Genomic DNA, 15,935 nt, shown 5'->3' with positions numbered 1-15,935 from the left:
GCAGGAAGGGAGAGAAGAATTTCAAAGGATCATAGGAAGTTTTTGGAGGTGATGGACATGTCCACAGTTTTGATGGTGGTGAGGTCTTGTGGGACTATACAGTTGTCAGCTTGTGGGAATATGTAAAATTGTATACTTTAAATTAAACCTTAATATAGCTATTTTTAAAAAGTGGACAGAGGTGAGGAAGAAGAAAGTCCATAAGAACATATACCATATTTTCCGGTGTATAAGACGACCACTAATTTTATAGTTAAAAACATAGGTTTAGGCCTATATTCGCTGTATAAGACTACCCCCCACTTCCGAGGCAACACCAGTTCTTTTTTTTTATTCTCTTTTCTCCCCCCATTTTTTTATTCAATTATTATCTGTGTACATAATTTAACATTGCCCCCCCCCTCCCTTACCTACCCCCCTCCCCAGAGTTTTGTGTCCATTGGTTGTACTTATATGCATGTATACAAGTCCTTCGGTTGATATATTATCTCCCCCAGATCTCCCTACCCTACCTACTGTAATTTGACAGTCTACTTGTTGCTTTACTGTCTCTATATTTATCTTTTGGTTCATCAGTTTATAATGTTCTTTATTATCCATAAATGAGTGAGGTCATGTGGTGTTTCTCTTTCATTGACTGGCTTATTTCACTCAGCATGATGTTCTCCAATTCCATCCAGGTTGCTGCAAATGATGAGAATTCCTTCTTTTTTATGGCAGCATAGTATTCCATTGTGTAGATGTACCATAGTTTTTTTATCCAATCATCTGCTGACATGCACCTAGGCTGTTTCCAAATTCTAGCTATTGTAGATTGTGCTGCTATGAACATAGGGGTGCATATACCAGTTCTTTTTTTAATAGACCGCCTCTCTGATTCTGCCCCATCTGAGCAGGCTTTTTTTCTAGAACACAGTGTAGCTCTGGGTACAGAACATGTACACTGTGTTCTAGTAAAAAGCCTGCTCAGATTGGCCAGAGTCAGAGAGGTGGTCTATTAAAAAAAGAACTAGTGTTGTCTCGGAAGTGGGGGGTAGTCTTGTACAGCGAATACAGGCCTAAACCTATGTTTTAACTGTAAAATTAGAGGGTCGTCTTATACACTAGAAAATATGGTATGCACAATGCTATTTTAAAAGTTGTTTTCTAAGAAGAGGAATGTTCAACATGTTGAGCAGGCTGGTTGCAGGCAGATGATTAATTATCATGGAAAACCATTGATGTATCATCACAATTTCACAGTACTAGTACTTCTTAAGTTAAAATAAAGCTCCTTCACATCTCTCATACAGGTGTTGTGAAGCCTTAATGGATTTGTATTGATAAAAACCCTTGGTTACTGACATGGAAAATAACTGAATTAAGTATCAAAATATAAATGTACAACTTTTGATATTGTTTTTATTTTTTTATTTTTCTTTATAATGAACATTGCAGGGTGCCAACTATTCTAACACATTATTAAGCCAAAGAAAATGCTGAACTGAGGGGCTGGCACGTTTTGGTTTAATGTAAATTATAGAATCTATAGAGATGTTGAAAGAAACTCACGTAACTATCTCTGAATGCTGAATACTCTTGCAAATACCCTTTGCCCACTCATTAAGGAGCAGTAATGACTTATGCAGGGTGAAGTAAAGAATATAAATATGTGCCGAAACCGGTTTGGCTCAGCGGTAGAGCATTGGTCTGTGGACTGAAAGGTCCCAGGTTCGATTCCGGTCAGGGGCATGTACATTGGTTGCGGGCATGTCCCCGGTAGGAGGTGTGCAGGAGGCAGCTGGTCGATGTTTCTCTCTCATCGACGTTTCTAGCTCTCTATCTCTCTCCCTTCCTCCTCTCTGTGAAATATCAATAAAAATAAAAAAGAAAAGAAAAGAAAAGAATATAAATATGTAGGCTTAGTTGTACACATACTTTCTTTATGGTAAGGTAGGTATTCTTTTTGTCTTCCTTTGAGAAGAATAACTTATTAACTCAGCAACATAGCAAGCAAATACAATAAAAAATGTAAATGACAGTCTTAATCAGAAGACAATGTCGGGACACAGAGTAACTCGGGGTCTAAAGATGTTTAAACCACAGGCTATATCTCAAGTAACAGACACAGCATGCAGTATAACAGAGGCTCAGTCATTGTTCTTAAGTATCACTCAGTGGTGATCCACGCACACTGGGTCTTCAGTAACTGTTAACATCATTCATAATTTTAGAAGTGAAATTCGAGATTGTGGCCAACCTCAGTGCATAGACCTGGACACTGTACTCCCTCACTATTTGCACAGTGGTGATAAAGAAGCTGTTTCTGTGTTGTCTATAGACAAACCAGTACAATCAGACATGACCCTGGAGAAAAATGGTTCAAGAAAGTGTTGATCTTAAAGCAGGAACAAGTTTATTCTTTAAGAGACAAACAGTTTAAGAAGGACTCTTTGCTGTGGATCTAATGGAGAGATCCAGAGCACAGAGGATAATGGTTTCCACATTTTGGATGAGACTATCACTATGAGACCGGTAAGAATGTCTGCAAACCATTATGGGCAGCCATAAAGAGTCCTGCTATTTATAGGACTAGAATTCAGTAGTTATAAGCCACGTGTGGAAATTTAAATGTAAGTTAATTAGAATTAAAAATTCATTTCCTCAGTTGCTGCAGCCACATTTTCATGTGCTCAGTAGATAAATGTGGGTAGTGGCTCCCGTATTAAACAATGCAATATAAAATACCCATCACTGCAGAAAGTTCTAGGGGATAGTGTCGGGCTAGAATGAGGCAGATGCCAATTAAGGAATATAAATTTGTAATCCAGATTGGAGAACAGAACATTGGCTATAAAGAGGCCATGTCCCTCAATGCCCAAAGAGAAGTGAGAGCTTGGTTCCCACCCTCTTAACCTGGCTTTCGATGCAAAGAGTTGAGGTGCTCTTCATGTCCCCGTGCCCTCTAGGAACTCAAAAACTAAACCTGTGTTTCTCATAAAATATTAAATCAAGAGAAATTAAGACAGCACACTTAATGTGAAATAAAGTTCATATACTCCTGTTTAAACACAGATTAGAATTTCTGTCAGAACAATGCCAGTGAAAAGTTGACATTCTAATTAATATAATTTACATTATAAAGCACTGAATATCTTTATCTTGCTATTATGAAATGCCCTCTTTAAAAAAATCAATGCTCTACTCAACAGGGAATTGAGTACTAAGGGCAGTATTTTAAAAATCCATGTACAAGAGAGGTGTTTAAGGTTACTGGCATATCTCTCTCTCTCTCTCTCTCTCTCTCTCTCTCTCTCTCTCTCTCTCTCTCTCTCTCTCTCTCTCTCTCTCTCTCTCTCTCTCTCTCCCCTCTGCACATACCTCAGTGTCCCCTCCCCCACTAGAGCTGTCTGCCTGTTCTCTATCTATGAGTCTGTCTCTATTTTGCTTGTTAGTTCAATTTGTTCATTAAATTCCACATGAATGAAATCATATGGCACTTGTCTTTCTCTGACTGGCTTATTTTACTTAGCATAATAATCTCCAGGTCCATCCATGCTGTTGCAAAGGGTAAAATTTTCTTCCTTTTTATGGACAAGTAGTATTCCATTGAGAAAATGAAATGTACCATGGCTGTGTTACCCACTCATTTACTGACGGACAGGTTACTGGCAGTTTTACATGCCATCAACCCAGGTCTCTAAAACGGGAAACAATACAGTCAACCTCTATCACACAGTCTTGTCATTCTTTATCATCCACAATACTGTTTGCATGCAGCAAGAGGATTTTGAGACTGTTTTTCTTGCAATGATATAAAACATTATAAAATGCATACACCAAAAACCTAAAGCATTCTCTCCCTCTCTCTCTCTCTCTCTCTCTCTCTCTCCTCTCTCTCTCTCTCTCTCTCTCTCTCTCTTTTTCTCTCCCCCCTCCCCCAACCTTTCTTCTTCCTCTTTCTCATTCTCTCACTGACACAGGGAGCATTCCTAAAACCCTGCGACCTGTCACACATATAGGACTCTCACTCAATGCTTATTCAATCCATATTCTGAGTGTGTAAGAGGGGCAGAAAACCTACCCCACAGTTGAGTGCCCAAGGATTTGTGTTCATTGCCTTTGTCAATTTTATGCTATCGGTGAAAGGAATAAAGATGAGATACTTAAAGCTTGAATTTTCATTTCCTATGACAACGTGCTTTTTCTTCATGCTTTATCACACTCCACTACTTGGTACCCACCCCTTCATAATTGATATCGGCCATTTGAAGCATTCAGTAAAAACCTCATGAGGTTCATCAAATGTCCCTCAGTCTATAATTCTTGCTCCTAACATATTCAGAAGCATATTCATCCAAGTGTTTCCCACTTCCCCTCCATGCTTCTCCCTCTGCACGGGGACGAGAGTAATGACAGTTGTATTAATTATATGCTGAAAACCCACATAGCAGCAAAAATGATGGAGATCATCGTTTTAAATATTTTATTAAAATAACCCAGTGTAGAACAGATAAAGTAGACCCTCTTGATAATGAGAGGTTCATTAATTTTACAAGAATTCTAGAAAGCTTAGAATGGTCATCAAAATTATCTCTTTCATTTATATTTTTTTTAAGAAGAGGAAAACCTTCAATCGTTGCTTTAGAGAGTGAGGGGCTAATAAAATTGTCTAAGGTATTTTTAAAGTAATTACTTATCTTTCTGGAAAATGTTTCTTAAAAATAGCTCGAAATATGGAGGATTTAGATTTTATAGTTTTATTTGAAATGCCTATAAATTTTCAGTTGCTGCAATTTACCCCATTAAAACTTGGTTTCATTAGCAAATAATGACTTCTGATAAATAAAATTTATATCCTCCATAAACAAACAAGCCGTGCATCAGAATCCTTTCATTAATATCAGCAAAAGCAACACCATCTTGCCTACCAGGTGTGTCTCCAGGTACAGTTTAAGGCTGTCCATCTCTGCCTTAGGGGGTGTCCAGTTCTCTGTGGTTTCCATGGCTTCATTTAACCACTGAATGAATTCATCCAGCTTGTCTACAAACCCCTTGTGACAAAAGAGAATAAAAGAAAGAAAAAAAGGAAAGAACAAGAAAAGCGTTAGTTGGTTGTTTAAAGCCAATCTTAAATATTCCAAACCTTACTGATTGTAAAATTGATACTACTGCACTTCCATCCTAGTTCCACACTGTAGAACAGATTTTCCAGTATTCCTAGCACTGAAATCTATAAAAATGAAAAGAAGGTGTCCCTTACTCCCTCTCAGTTTTTTTTCCTCGGAAAACTTTTCTGAGAAATTTGGATTGGTCTCCAGGATGTCATTGAAAAGACGAGCCAAAATTATCAAAACATTTCCCGTGTCTGACAAGCTCCCGTCACCAAAAAACAATTCAGGTCTGCTAGGAACACTCGTGGGTTTGGGGGGATAAAAACATTTCTGTGAAGATAGTATTCTTTATTCGGAAGCCTATAGAGTTGAGTTACCTTAACAAATAGAAATCTATTTTTAAGTCACATAGGTGTTTTAAGAGGCTTGCATGAATTCTAATGACAGCCCAAATGTCTGTGACAGTCTGAGTTCTAAGAAACAAGGAAGAGTAGAAAAATACGGGACCAATGAATAAATGTAAACATCTGCTCTGGGTGTGTCCCAGACAGCACAAATCACAATAATCTTGCAATTTTTAAAATAGTGGTTATAAAAGTTTATTGACCATTTAAAAGAACACATCTGTAGAAATGGAAATTGTTTTGAAAGCCTGGCTGTGGACCTAAGGCAAGGAAATGAGGTTGGGTGCCTGCTTCCCATGTCTAAGTAAACAGCACCACCTGGAGGTGTAAAAGAGCAAAGACAGGTTTTGACATTTCATGTAGATGCTTTGGTATGCATCTTACACTTAACCTGTATTTCTGTTTTGTTTTGTTTTTCAGATTTGCTTTTTGACTAATTTTGAATAATATTTTAATGCTTATCAAGGTATCCTGAAACTGAGTAATAGCTGAAGATTAAAAATTTTTTATCAATGTTCTCAGAAGCCACATTTTGTTATTAAGGTTTCTTCTAATATAGTTTAAGGTTCATAACCCTTTAATTCAAACAATCGATTGGCCTCAAAATAGTTGTTATAAAAGATAAAATAGTATTGAGAAGAGTATTAAAGAGAAAGGCAGACCAATAACACTCAGAAACACATCCCTGTCTATCAAAAGGGGACACAGCAGAGATGTGGACATGGAGGCCCAGGGAGTCCGTTCTGACTGTCCAGATACGCTCTGGTGTGGTGTGTTGTCAGCCTGTTAAGTCCATCATTCCATGTGGTAGTGTACCATGTGTTTTCCCAAGATCCTAAAGTTTTCCTTTTGAAAACATCCCCACTATGCCAAGTGTCACAGGACAAGGACACCCATCCTTTTAAAAATTTTCTAATTTTCTCATATTGCAAATTGTTCTAAGTGCTAAGAATCTATGTCAAGTAATTAGTTTTGCCCTTGCTCATATACTTAGTTTGTTTAAAGTGAAGTCCTAATTATTGATACTCTCATAATTAAATTCTGATAAAAATTAAGATAGCCTTTGCTGGCCAAATGGACTTATAGCAATGTCATCTGTAAGATTTTCCTAAAATCTCTCAAAAAAGTAACATCTGTCCTCAGTCAGCCTCATACTCTCGCTGAGTGAACCCAGGCCCGGCACTAGCAAAAGCCATCTTTGGTTCAGAGCTTAGCCTCTCCTGGCACCTCCAAGTCCAGCACAAGTAGTAGCCAACTGCAGATTGCTTTGTAGCCCTCCTCTATGACACCTAGCTCATGCCAGGTGTTTCAGGGAGAAACACATCATGATTAACCTTGTCCTGTACCTCACGGGAGGACCCAGGGGAGCACACCCAGTGGATAACTTCAGATCATATCAAATCATCTCCATAAGTGACACACTCAAGGGGTGGACTAAGCAAGTACCAGAGCTACACTGAAGTAAGTCCTGCTCTGCGGGGTGAGACCCTGCACAGCTGATCCTCCACAGTGGTTGGAGGTCTGAGGTTGGTGGTCATAGCTGATCTGCCTGAGGGTAATTCTTTACCATTGATATGCCAACAGCAATCAAAGTTCAACTACAAAAGGAGAGTATACACAGTCCATATGAAGGGTGTGCCTCGAGTGCCCAGCTTGGGTGATCAGGGGGACTATGCTACTGGATGCTACAGAGCACCTACTACATTAGACCACTCTACCAACCCTGTGAGACACAGCACCCTACCCAAAAGAAAGGAACATAGAGAAACTGCCAAAATGAGGAGACAAAGAAACATGTCCCAAATCAAAGAACAGAACAAAACTCCAGAAAAAGAACAAAAGAAAATGGAGTTAAGCAATCTACTACATGCAAAGTTATAAGGATGTTCAATGAACTTAGTGAGAACCTCAACACAATCATAAATAAAGGCTACAATAACTGAAATAAAGAAATATTTTACAGATGGTGGGGGTAAGTGGATGGGTGGGAAGAGATCAACCAAAAAACTTGTATGTCTTTATGCATAACCCATGGACACAGACAATAGTGTGATGAAGGCCTGGGACGGTGGGTGGGGGCAGACTACAAGAGGTCAATGAGAAGGAAAAGGGGACATATGTAATACTTTCAACAATAAATATTTCAAAAATAATAATTTACAGAGAATCAACAGTAGATAGATGAAGCCGAGAGTTAAATCGGTGATTTGGAATATAAGGAAGCAAAAAATGAGTATAGTATAAGGAGCCTCTGGGAAAACATCAAGCATTTGCAACAGGAAGGTGTGGAAGGAGAAGAGAGAGAACAAGAAACTGAAAACCTATTGTATTTGAAAAAATAATGACAGAAAACTTCCCTAACCTGATGAAGAAAATAGACATATAAGTCCAGGAAGTAAAGAGTCCCAAATAAGATGAACCCAAAGAGGCCCATACCAAAACACATCATAATTAAAATGACAAAGGTTAAAGACAAAAAGAATCTTAAAAGCAGCAAGAAAGAAGCAGTTAGTTACCTAAAAAAGAGCTCCCATAAGACTGTCAGTTGATTTCTCAACAGAAACTTTACAGAGAACTGTCAAAGAACTGGAAAAAAGGTGAAGAGATTAGCCAAAGAACATATATGCATAACCCATAGACATAGATATATAGTAGTGTGGTGATGGACAGAGGAAAAGGAGGAGGCAGGAGCTGGGTGGAGGTGGGCAAAGGAGTGTGCATGTATGAGGTGGAGAGCTGGGAAGGAGATATCTGTAATAGTGTAAACAAAAAAATTAATTTAAAAAAAATAAAAGATAAAAAGAACTCCATTTAGAAGCAAAATTATGTATTCAGGTTATATAAATACTAGAGGCCCGATGCATGAAAATTTATGCAAGAGTAGACCTTCCTCCCCCCCCGCTGCAGGCACCAGCTTCCCTCCAGCACTCACGACCTGGGCTTCGCTCCTCTGGCCGCCTGCATGCACCCAGGACTTGGGCTGTCTTCCCTCTGGCCACCCACAGGCACCCAGGACCCCAGCTGCCTTCCCTCCAGCTGCCAGCAGGCACCTGGGACTGGACTTTCCTCAGGCCCCAGCTTTGTCAGGAAGGACGTTTGGAATGACATTCAGAAGGATATCTGGTCTAATTAGCATATCACCCTTTTATTATTACAGATATACCAACATATATTTAATCTCCCATTTTTGCTTAATTCTTAGGCAGAGAGTTCTTATACACAATGACCCACCTAGAGTTTTACACAATAGTTCCCTAAGGCATTCTACCTTTCCTGACCATATATCTATGTGCTTCATGTGCCACCAAGACCCAGATGCTACACCTCACACATTTACTGACATCCCTACTGACAAAATCCAATCCAATACAACTAATAGAAGAGAGGATATGGACATGCGTGAGATGGTAAGAAATTTTGAATAAAGACCGAAGAAAAAATGAAATGTTTTAAAACAGTTTTAACTCTGATTCCACAAGAAAACTTAAAAAAGACTGAAATGTTTTATGAAATACTTAGCTCCTTTCTAAAGGTTGAATGGGATGTCATTAAAATATAAAAATATATAAGGTGACAGGAGAAGATTTGACTTTGGGTGGTAGGCACACTGTGCAATATACAGAACTTGTAACATAGGAACACACACCTGAAACCTGTATGTTCATGATGACCAATGTCACACCAATCCATTTAAAAATAAATAAATAAATAAATAAATAAATACATAAATAAATAAATAATTGTTCCAGAATAAAGGCTGTCAGTTAGAAAGAGAAAGCAAACAGGGCAGAGAATGGTATAATCTAAAGCTGACCAGGAGGGAAATTCTTCTCTGAACTCCGTATCATATAGAATGGGTAAATTGAGCTGAGTCTCCTCCAACCTTGTTGGGGATAAAATCGCTTTTAATAAACATTTCCCAACATGCCCATAACACTGACTCCTTATCACTGAAGGGCAGAGCTGGAAATGTTATTAGAATCTTGTGTTCAGATTACATCTAAATACTTTCTTGTTTAGTAAGACCTCCTTGTAAATCAAATACCTGAAACAAGAATGCACATGGTTAGATGGGATTGTCTGTAGAATGCTAACGCCATTAAAAAGATTATCTGGGATTGCTGAGTTGTTTATCTAAACATCCTAAATTTTTTCTAGGGACCGAATAGTTCCTTAGCAAAACCAAGATAATATTTTTAGGAAAAAATTGGAATTCCATGTAGAGAGTTTATCATGCTGAATGAGCAATAAAATAGCCAGCTTTCTACCAGAGTACTTCAGGGCAGAGTGTCAGTAAAGGGCAAGAACAACACAGCTGCTGTCCCATCATTAGAGCCAAGAAGACAGGAAATAGTATTGAAATACATCTGCTTGGAAAAGCAAAAGAGAAGAGTTCCCATGCAGATTAGAAGGCCCTTAGATCCTATCTCTTTCAATGCCCCTTATTTTACAGATAAGGAAACTGAGGCTCAGAAAGACTACTTCTCAAATAAAACAAAACTAATAGGCTAAAGATCTCAGGTGTTTTGTCCTCAAGTATAGAGCTCTAAATATTCACTTTAAAGTACTCTTGGGCATCCTTTGGACAAAATTTCTATAATTAAAAAAGATACAGTTTTTAAGAGTAACATAAAATTTAGGAGTACTATTGGTTTAGTTAATCATATATACTACCTAGGTTGGATAGCATTAGGCTAGCTGAAGTAAAGATTAAATTGCCTTTTTTGTTCAAACTCCACGGGTGTACACATATATATTAGGTCCTTTATTCATAAATTATTAATTGAGAGCTTGCTATGTATCAGATAATTGTATTAAGGCCTAGAACTCACATATAAATGTCTGTTTAAAAAAATACAAGTAACCTTCAAGTTTATAATATTGTCATACAACAACCTTATAAATAATATGTGTTTATTTATAATTTATATTTACTTATATTATTACATTTATAATTAGCCTATATAATAAAAGGCTAATATGCAAATTGACTGAATGGCGGAATGACTAGTCTCTATGATGCACAGTGACCACCAGGGGGCAAACGCTCAACACAGGAGCTGCCCCCTGGTGGTCAATGCACTCCCACAGGGGAAGCACAGCTCAGCCAGAAACCCTGAGCCGGCTCACAGACATTTATAGCCTAAATTCCCTTGCATAAATACTTCCTAAATGTCAAAGAAGGGCCTTAACTAAAATTATTGGGTCCATTAGAGAATTATCTCTAAAACAACGTTAAAGTCATCTGTCAGGGCAGGAGGCCCAGGATCTCACAGAGAAGAGGATGCGGGAATGTAGGGCAGCCACCACAGGGCCCATGCAATGGGAAGGGTGATCTGACTACTGTGGGTCATGGAGGAGGCTGAAGCTGCGTGCTGACCAAGGCGGCTGAAGGTGGGAGGAGAAAACAGGGCGGAGGCATTTGATTCCAAAATGCCAGAGTCATCTAAACAGATATAAGGAGCTGCTATGGCCTAACCCACATGTGTCAAACACAAGGCCCGCGGGCCAAATCCAGCCCGCCAGGCCTTGCAATGTGGCCCGCACCGCGCTGTCATCACTGCACTCCGCTGTCAGTTTATGACATTGTCAGTTTATGACTGTTCAGTAAACCATTCGGCCCGCGATTTAGGCTGGATTTTAGATTTTGGCCCCTTCTCTGATTGAGTTCGACACCCCTAGCCTAACCCCTCTGCTCCCAAGTTAGTAATAATGCCAACAATGTTAACAGGAGCTAACCTTTACTAAATGCTTATTACCTGCCAGGTACTATTCTAAGCTCTTTACATGTTTTAACACATTTAATCATCACAACAACTCTATGTGGAAGATACCCTTTTAACCCTGTTTTGCTGGGGAGGAACTGGGGCACAGAGGTTGAGTCACTTGCTCAAGATAGTAACATAATGATAACTGGTAAAGGGCACTAGGGCTTAGGCAATGTGGCTCAAAAAGCTGCATGCTCCACCTCCATTGAGCTCCATAAAAGCCCCTCACCCATTAATACATTTGTCCCCCAAAATCTGTTTCTGTCATTTGTACCTTTTCATTTGCAGTAGAGTTCCATCTACTACTTTTCTGAATATTCATATTTTTGGTACCTTGAACAAAGCTAGTCTTAGAGTTCTTTCTGGCCATATTTCCCTTATAAAGTGTGTCTAGAGAGAGGAGTGGGCACAATATGACTTTTCATGGGCCCTGTATCCCATTAAGGAGACTGGTTAATACAGATGACCCTTGAGCAATGTGAGGGTTAGGGGTGCTGACCTCTGTGCAGTCAAAAATCCACATCCACCTACACATCCACATATTTCCAACCACAGATCAAAAGTACTCTTTTCAATTCACAGTTTGTTGAATCTTAAGATACAAAACCTGGGGTACAGAGGACTGACTATATGTTTACAGAAAAAAAATCTGGCCATGGCCATGTTTCTCAGTGGTTAGAGTGTAGGCTGGCATACCAAAGGGTTGCGGGTTTGATTCCCACGTAGGAGACAACCAGTCAATGTGCAATGAGTCTCTCTCACATCAATGCCTTTCTCTCTCTCTCTCTCTCTCTCTCTCTCTCTCTCTCTCTCGCTCTCTCTCTCTCTCTCTCACTCTCTCTTCTCTCTCTCTCTCTCTCTCTCTCTCTCTCTCTCTCTCTCTTTCTCTTTCTCTTTTCTCCCCTCCTACCCTCCCTCTCTCCCTCCCACTCCCTCTGAAAAACATGGGGGGAAATCCTTTGGTGAGTATTAACAACAACAACAAATCTGCATATAAGTATGCCCATGTAATCTCATAAACACAATGGTGTGCATCAAGCAACAGAACCAGAGATGCAACAAGGATAAGATAAGGAAAAAGTATGCAAAGAAACTTTATTTTGGAAGGGTACAAATAGTCTTCTCTATGCTATAAAAATATTTTTATTAATGCAGCATTAGATTTATTTGTATAAGGTAATGGGCTCATGTAGCACAAAATAAGAACAGTACTAAATTGCCAATTATGACCTACACCTTTCTCTCTCTGTGCTCTCTCTCTCTCTCTCTCTCTCTCTCTCTCTCTCTCTCTCTCTCTCAAATAACTTCCTTTATTCCTAGATAACGAAGGAAGACAAATGACAAAGCCATTAGCTTCCTGAAAACTGAGACTTGAGGCCTCATCTATCTGAAAGACGGAAGGCACTGGGCCTCAGATCACAGGCAGCACCTTTCCTGGGAAAGCTGCTTATTCACCACGCAGATTCCAGGCCAATGGTCTTTCTACGGTAAGATCCACAGCCCCAGACACGGTCTGACATCATGAGCGACCTTGATGCAGAACCTACTCTCTTGGAATGATTTTTGCCCTGCTATCTGAACAGAGCACAAACAGCGGTGCTGACAGGTAATTTCAAGACATCACAACTGCAAATCTGCCAACAAGAATGTTTCAGATCTGCTTCATTTAGCAGACCTTATTTGCCATAAATTCAGGCTAAACCATATATAATTCTTACTTGGCTACTCATTTGTTTACTGTCACCATTATCTTTGGTCTCCTAGCATCTTACAAACTCCAGCCAGGCTGCACATTCCTCTAGGATGCCTGGTTCTCCTCATATTACAGTGCTCCAATGGAGCCTGAGGAGTTTCATACCCTCAGGCTCACTGATGTCACAGCCTCACACTCACCATTAGGATCTCCTAAGAGGAATTCACCAAGAATTCCATAGGACATAAAGCCAACCACATTGAAATGATATATTTCAGTGAATATTTTATAGAAAAAGAAAAACGGTTCTTTTCTTAGATGTGCCACAAAGTCTCTTACAAAATGTCAGACCTGAAAAGTATCTTAGAGGTCATCCAAGTCAGTTTCTTCATTAATTTTTCTTTTTAAAAACACAGGTTTAGGAAGTAACAATGCTACTTAGAGGCAGATTTAAGGTTCGTATTCTCCTTATTTCTACTATTGTTGATAGGAATGCCCTGGATTCATAGGAAAAGTCACCAAAAAAACTGGTATTTACATAGTCTTTTGAGTTTACAACAAGCCTTTGCTCATTGTGATTTCTTACAACAATCTCTGCATTGGCATGACAAATATAATTAACATCCCCTTTAAAGACTGAGAGATTTAAACAGTAACCTTTTAGGGACTTATTCAAGTTTTCATAACTAAAATATTGGGGATTGTGAACTAAGCCCAACGTTCCTGTTTTCAAGTCCTGTACTCCTGAATAAATTACTAACTGCCCTATGCATCTTTGTCCTCGGTGGTAAAATGGGATAAAATAAGAATGTCTGAATCAAAGAGGAATTTTTTTCTTGATAATTAAAATGTGATGATGTGTTAAGTAAAGAAACCTCTTAACATCTTGCTTATTAACATATAGTTAAAAGTGAGCAATAAATGTCAAGGTTTTGTTTTGTTAATTGTTATCTTTTCAAAATATCCTATCACTAATGCAAAGTCATTACTTTAGACTTAAGTATAAAAGAGAATTCACTAATGTCCTGAAAATTATTTTTTAATTAAATTTGAAAATGCAACACTGAGTTGATTCCTCTTTTGATTTTCATTACAGAAATATTTGCTGTCAAAGGTGGTTAGGGGCAATCATCATCCTGATGCAGCAAAACATTCTTTAATTGTATAGCCCTTCCATACCAAGAAAATAAAATAACAAACACCTATTTTCATCTTAATGTTTAAAACTGCAAACTAAAAGCTGCAGCTTCCCTATGTATTTCATGTCAAAAACCAGATGCAGTAACAGGATATAGCCTCAAGGTGGTGGTAAGTCACCATTGATAAAGTCTCAAGACCCAGCTGAGACTACAGCCCAAACTGATGCAGGACAGACATTTCTAGTGTGTTAACCAGGAAGGAATTTGCTTTGGATTCCTATGGTTCTTCTCCCTCCACCCTGAGCAATGACCTTGTCACATTGTATAAACAGATCCATTAGCAATGTTAGATCTCTCCTGGCTTGCAACAAATAAAATATACACAAAAGATTTTCCTTTTAAAATAATTGTGCAGCCTTATTTATTTTTAATGTTATGTGGCTTTAAAATTCTTAACTTGGATTTGGCCACAGCATTTGCATTTAAGACAACATTAATTTTTTCCCCCGGTTCATCATCATATTAAATTCCTTACATCTCCCAGCCCCCAAATCTCAGCTTGAAATCTTAATTCTTTTGATGCCCTCTTCCACTCTGGTTTTTAAAAAGCCACACGTTTTTATCAATTTGTCATTTATAAAGACTTTCACCTCTGTCTCTTTCTTTATTCAGTCCACTTCTAAACACACAATTGAGACCCTTTTGCCACATGTGCAGGCACTGCAATAACCTTCAAAATTCGTCTCAGAGCATTAGCTCCCAACCTTGACAGCACATCAGAATTGCTTGAGCAGCTTTATAAAATGCCCGCCTCTCCAGAGCCTGATTTAACTGGTCTGCAGTGGAGCCTGAGGTGAGGAATTTTCAAATGCTCCCAGTGATTACAATGTGCAGCCACAATCCAGAACCCCTCAGCTGGAGGTGTATCCAGCATAGCATGGCCAGATTTACCTGCTTTCCACGACCAGCGCTCTGGGCCAAAATTTTAACTAGTTTCTCGTGTTCACAAAGATTGCAACGTAGTGACTTGGAAGCCAAATCTACCTTCTAGCTGTATTTTATTTGGCCAGTTTTTCAAAATTATTCAGACCAAACATTGGGAAATGTCACATAAAACCAAGATTTCTTACTTCTTTTCAAAAATTGTAAGATCTTGCCACACAGGGCCCACGTTCTGTGCAGCAGCCACCTGGCACTGAATAGTGGCTGTTGGACATGGCACTTGCTCTCCAGTTGCTCAGTCGCTCCTACTCCCCACTTATACCTGGCTGTATGACATTTATATTACCTGTCTGACCCTCTTAGAGTCATTTCAGTTTGTAACTCTTAGTCTAGGACAGTGGTCAGCAAACTGTGGTTCATGAGCCGCCGTGGTTTGCCACTCTGTTGACTAATGAGTTTGCTGATCACTGACCTAAGCACTTAAAAGAGGAACACTGTGGCTCAGTAGTTGAACTTCGACCTATGAACTAGGAGATAAAGTTCAAACAGAATAACATTTCACTCACTCATTCATTCATGCATTCATTAGATAGGTATTTATCTTGTGTTTGTGTTAATGCAAATACTACTTGAAATTCAAAAGCCATCATATTTTAGCCCTATTCTTTTTTTCTATATGTTTCTTTCCTTCAACAAAACTCCATTCTAACTACCAGTTGGTTTAAGAGATATCTCCCTACCAACGTTCATGAGTAGGGGTCCACTTCCCAAACTCCTTTTACCATGAGGTGATGCCATATGACAAAGCCTGTGCCAATGGGATACAAGCAGAAGTGCTGTGGACAATGTGGAGAAAAATGGGTGCTCCCTCTTTCCTCTCTGGGTGAGCTGGAACA

The 15,935-nt window shown here is 39.0% G+C and overlaps 1 protein-coding gene across 8 annotated transcripts in view; it reads right to left on the bottom strand.

The window, feature by feature from the left end:
• Positions 1-15,935, bottom strand: part of AKAP6 (A-kinase anchoring protein 6) — a 456,973-nt gene that overhangs the window by 236,796 nt on the left and 204,242 nt on the right. For all 8 annotated transcript variants that reach the window (XM_084874316.1, XM_084874310.1, XM_084874315.1 and 5 more), the window contains one exon: positions 4,911-5,033. In XM_084874316.1, coding sequence (XP_084730442.1) covers positions 4,911-5,033 — 123 coding nt within the window. The remainder of the gene's footprint in view (positions 1-4,910; positions 5,034-15,935) is intronic.

This window comes from Pipistrellus hanaki, assembly GCF_964339955.1.
Source record: "Pipistrellus hanaki genome assembly, chromosome: 1".
Lineage (NCBI taxonomy): Eukaryota > Metazoa > Chordata > Mammalia > Chiroptera > Vespertilionidae > Pipistrellus > Pipistrellus hanaki.
The sequence above is the reverse complement of the archived record's forward strand: the minus strand, read 5'-3'. Positions and strand labels throughout refer to the sequence as shown.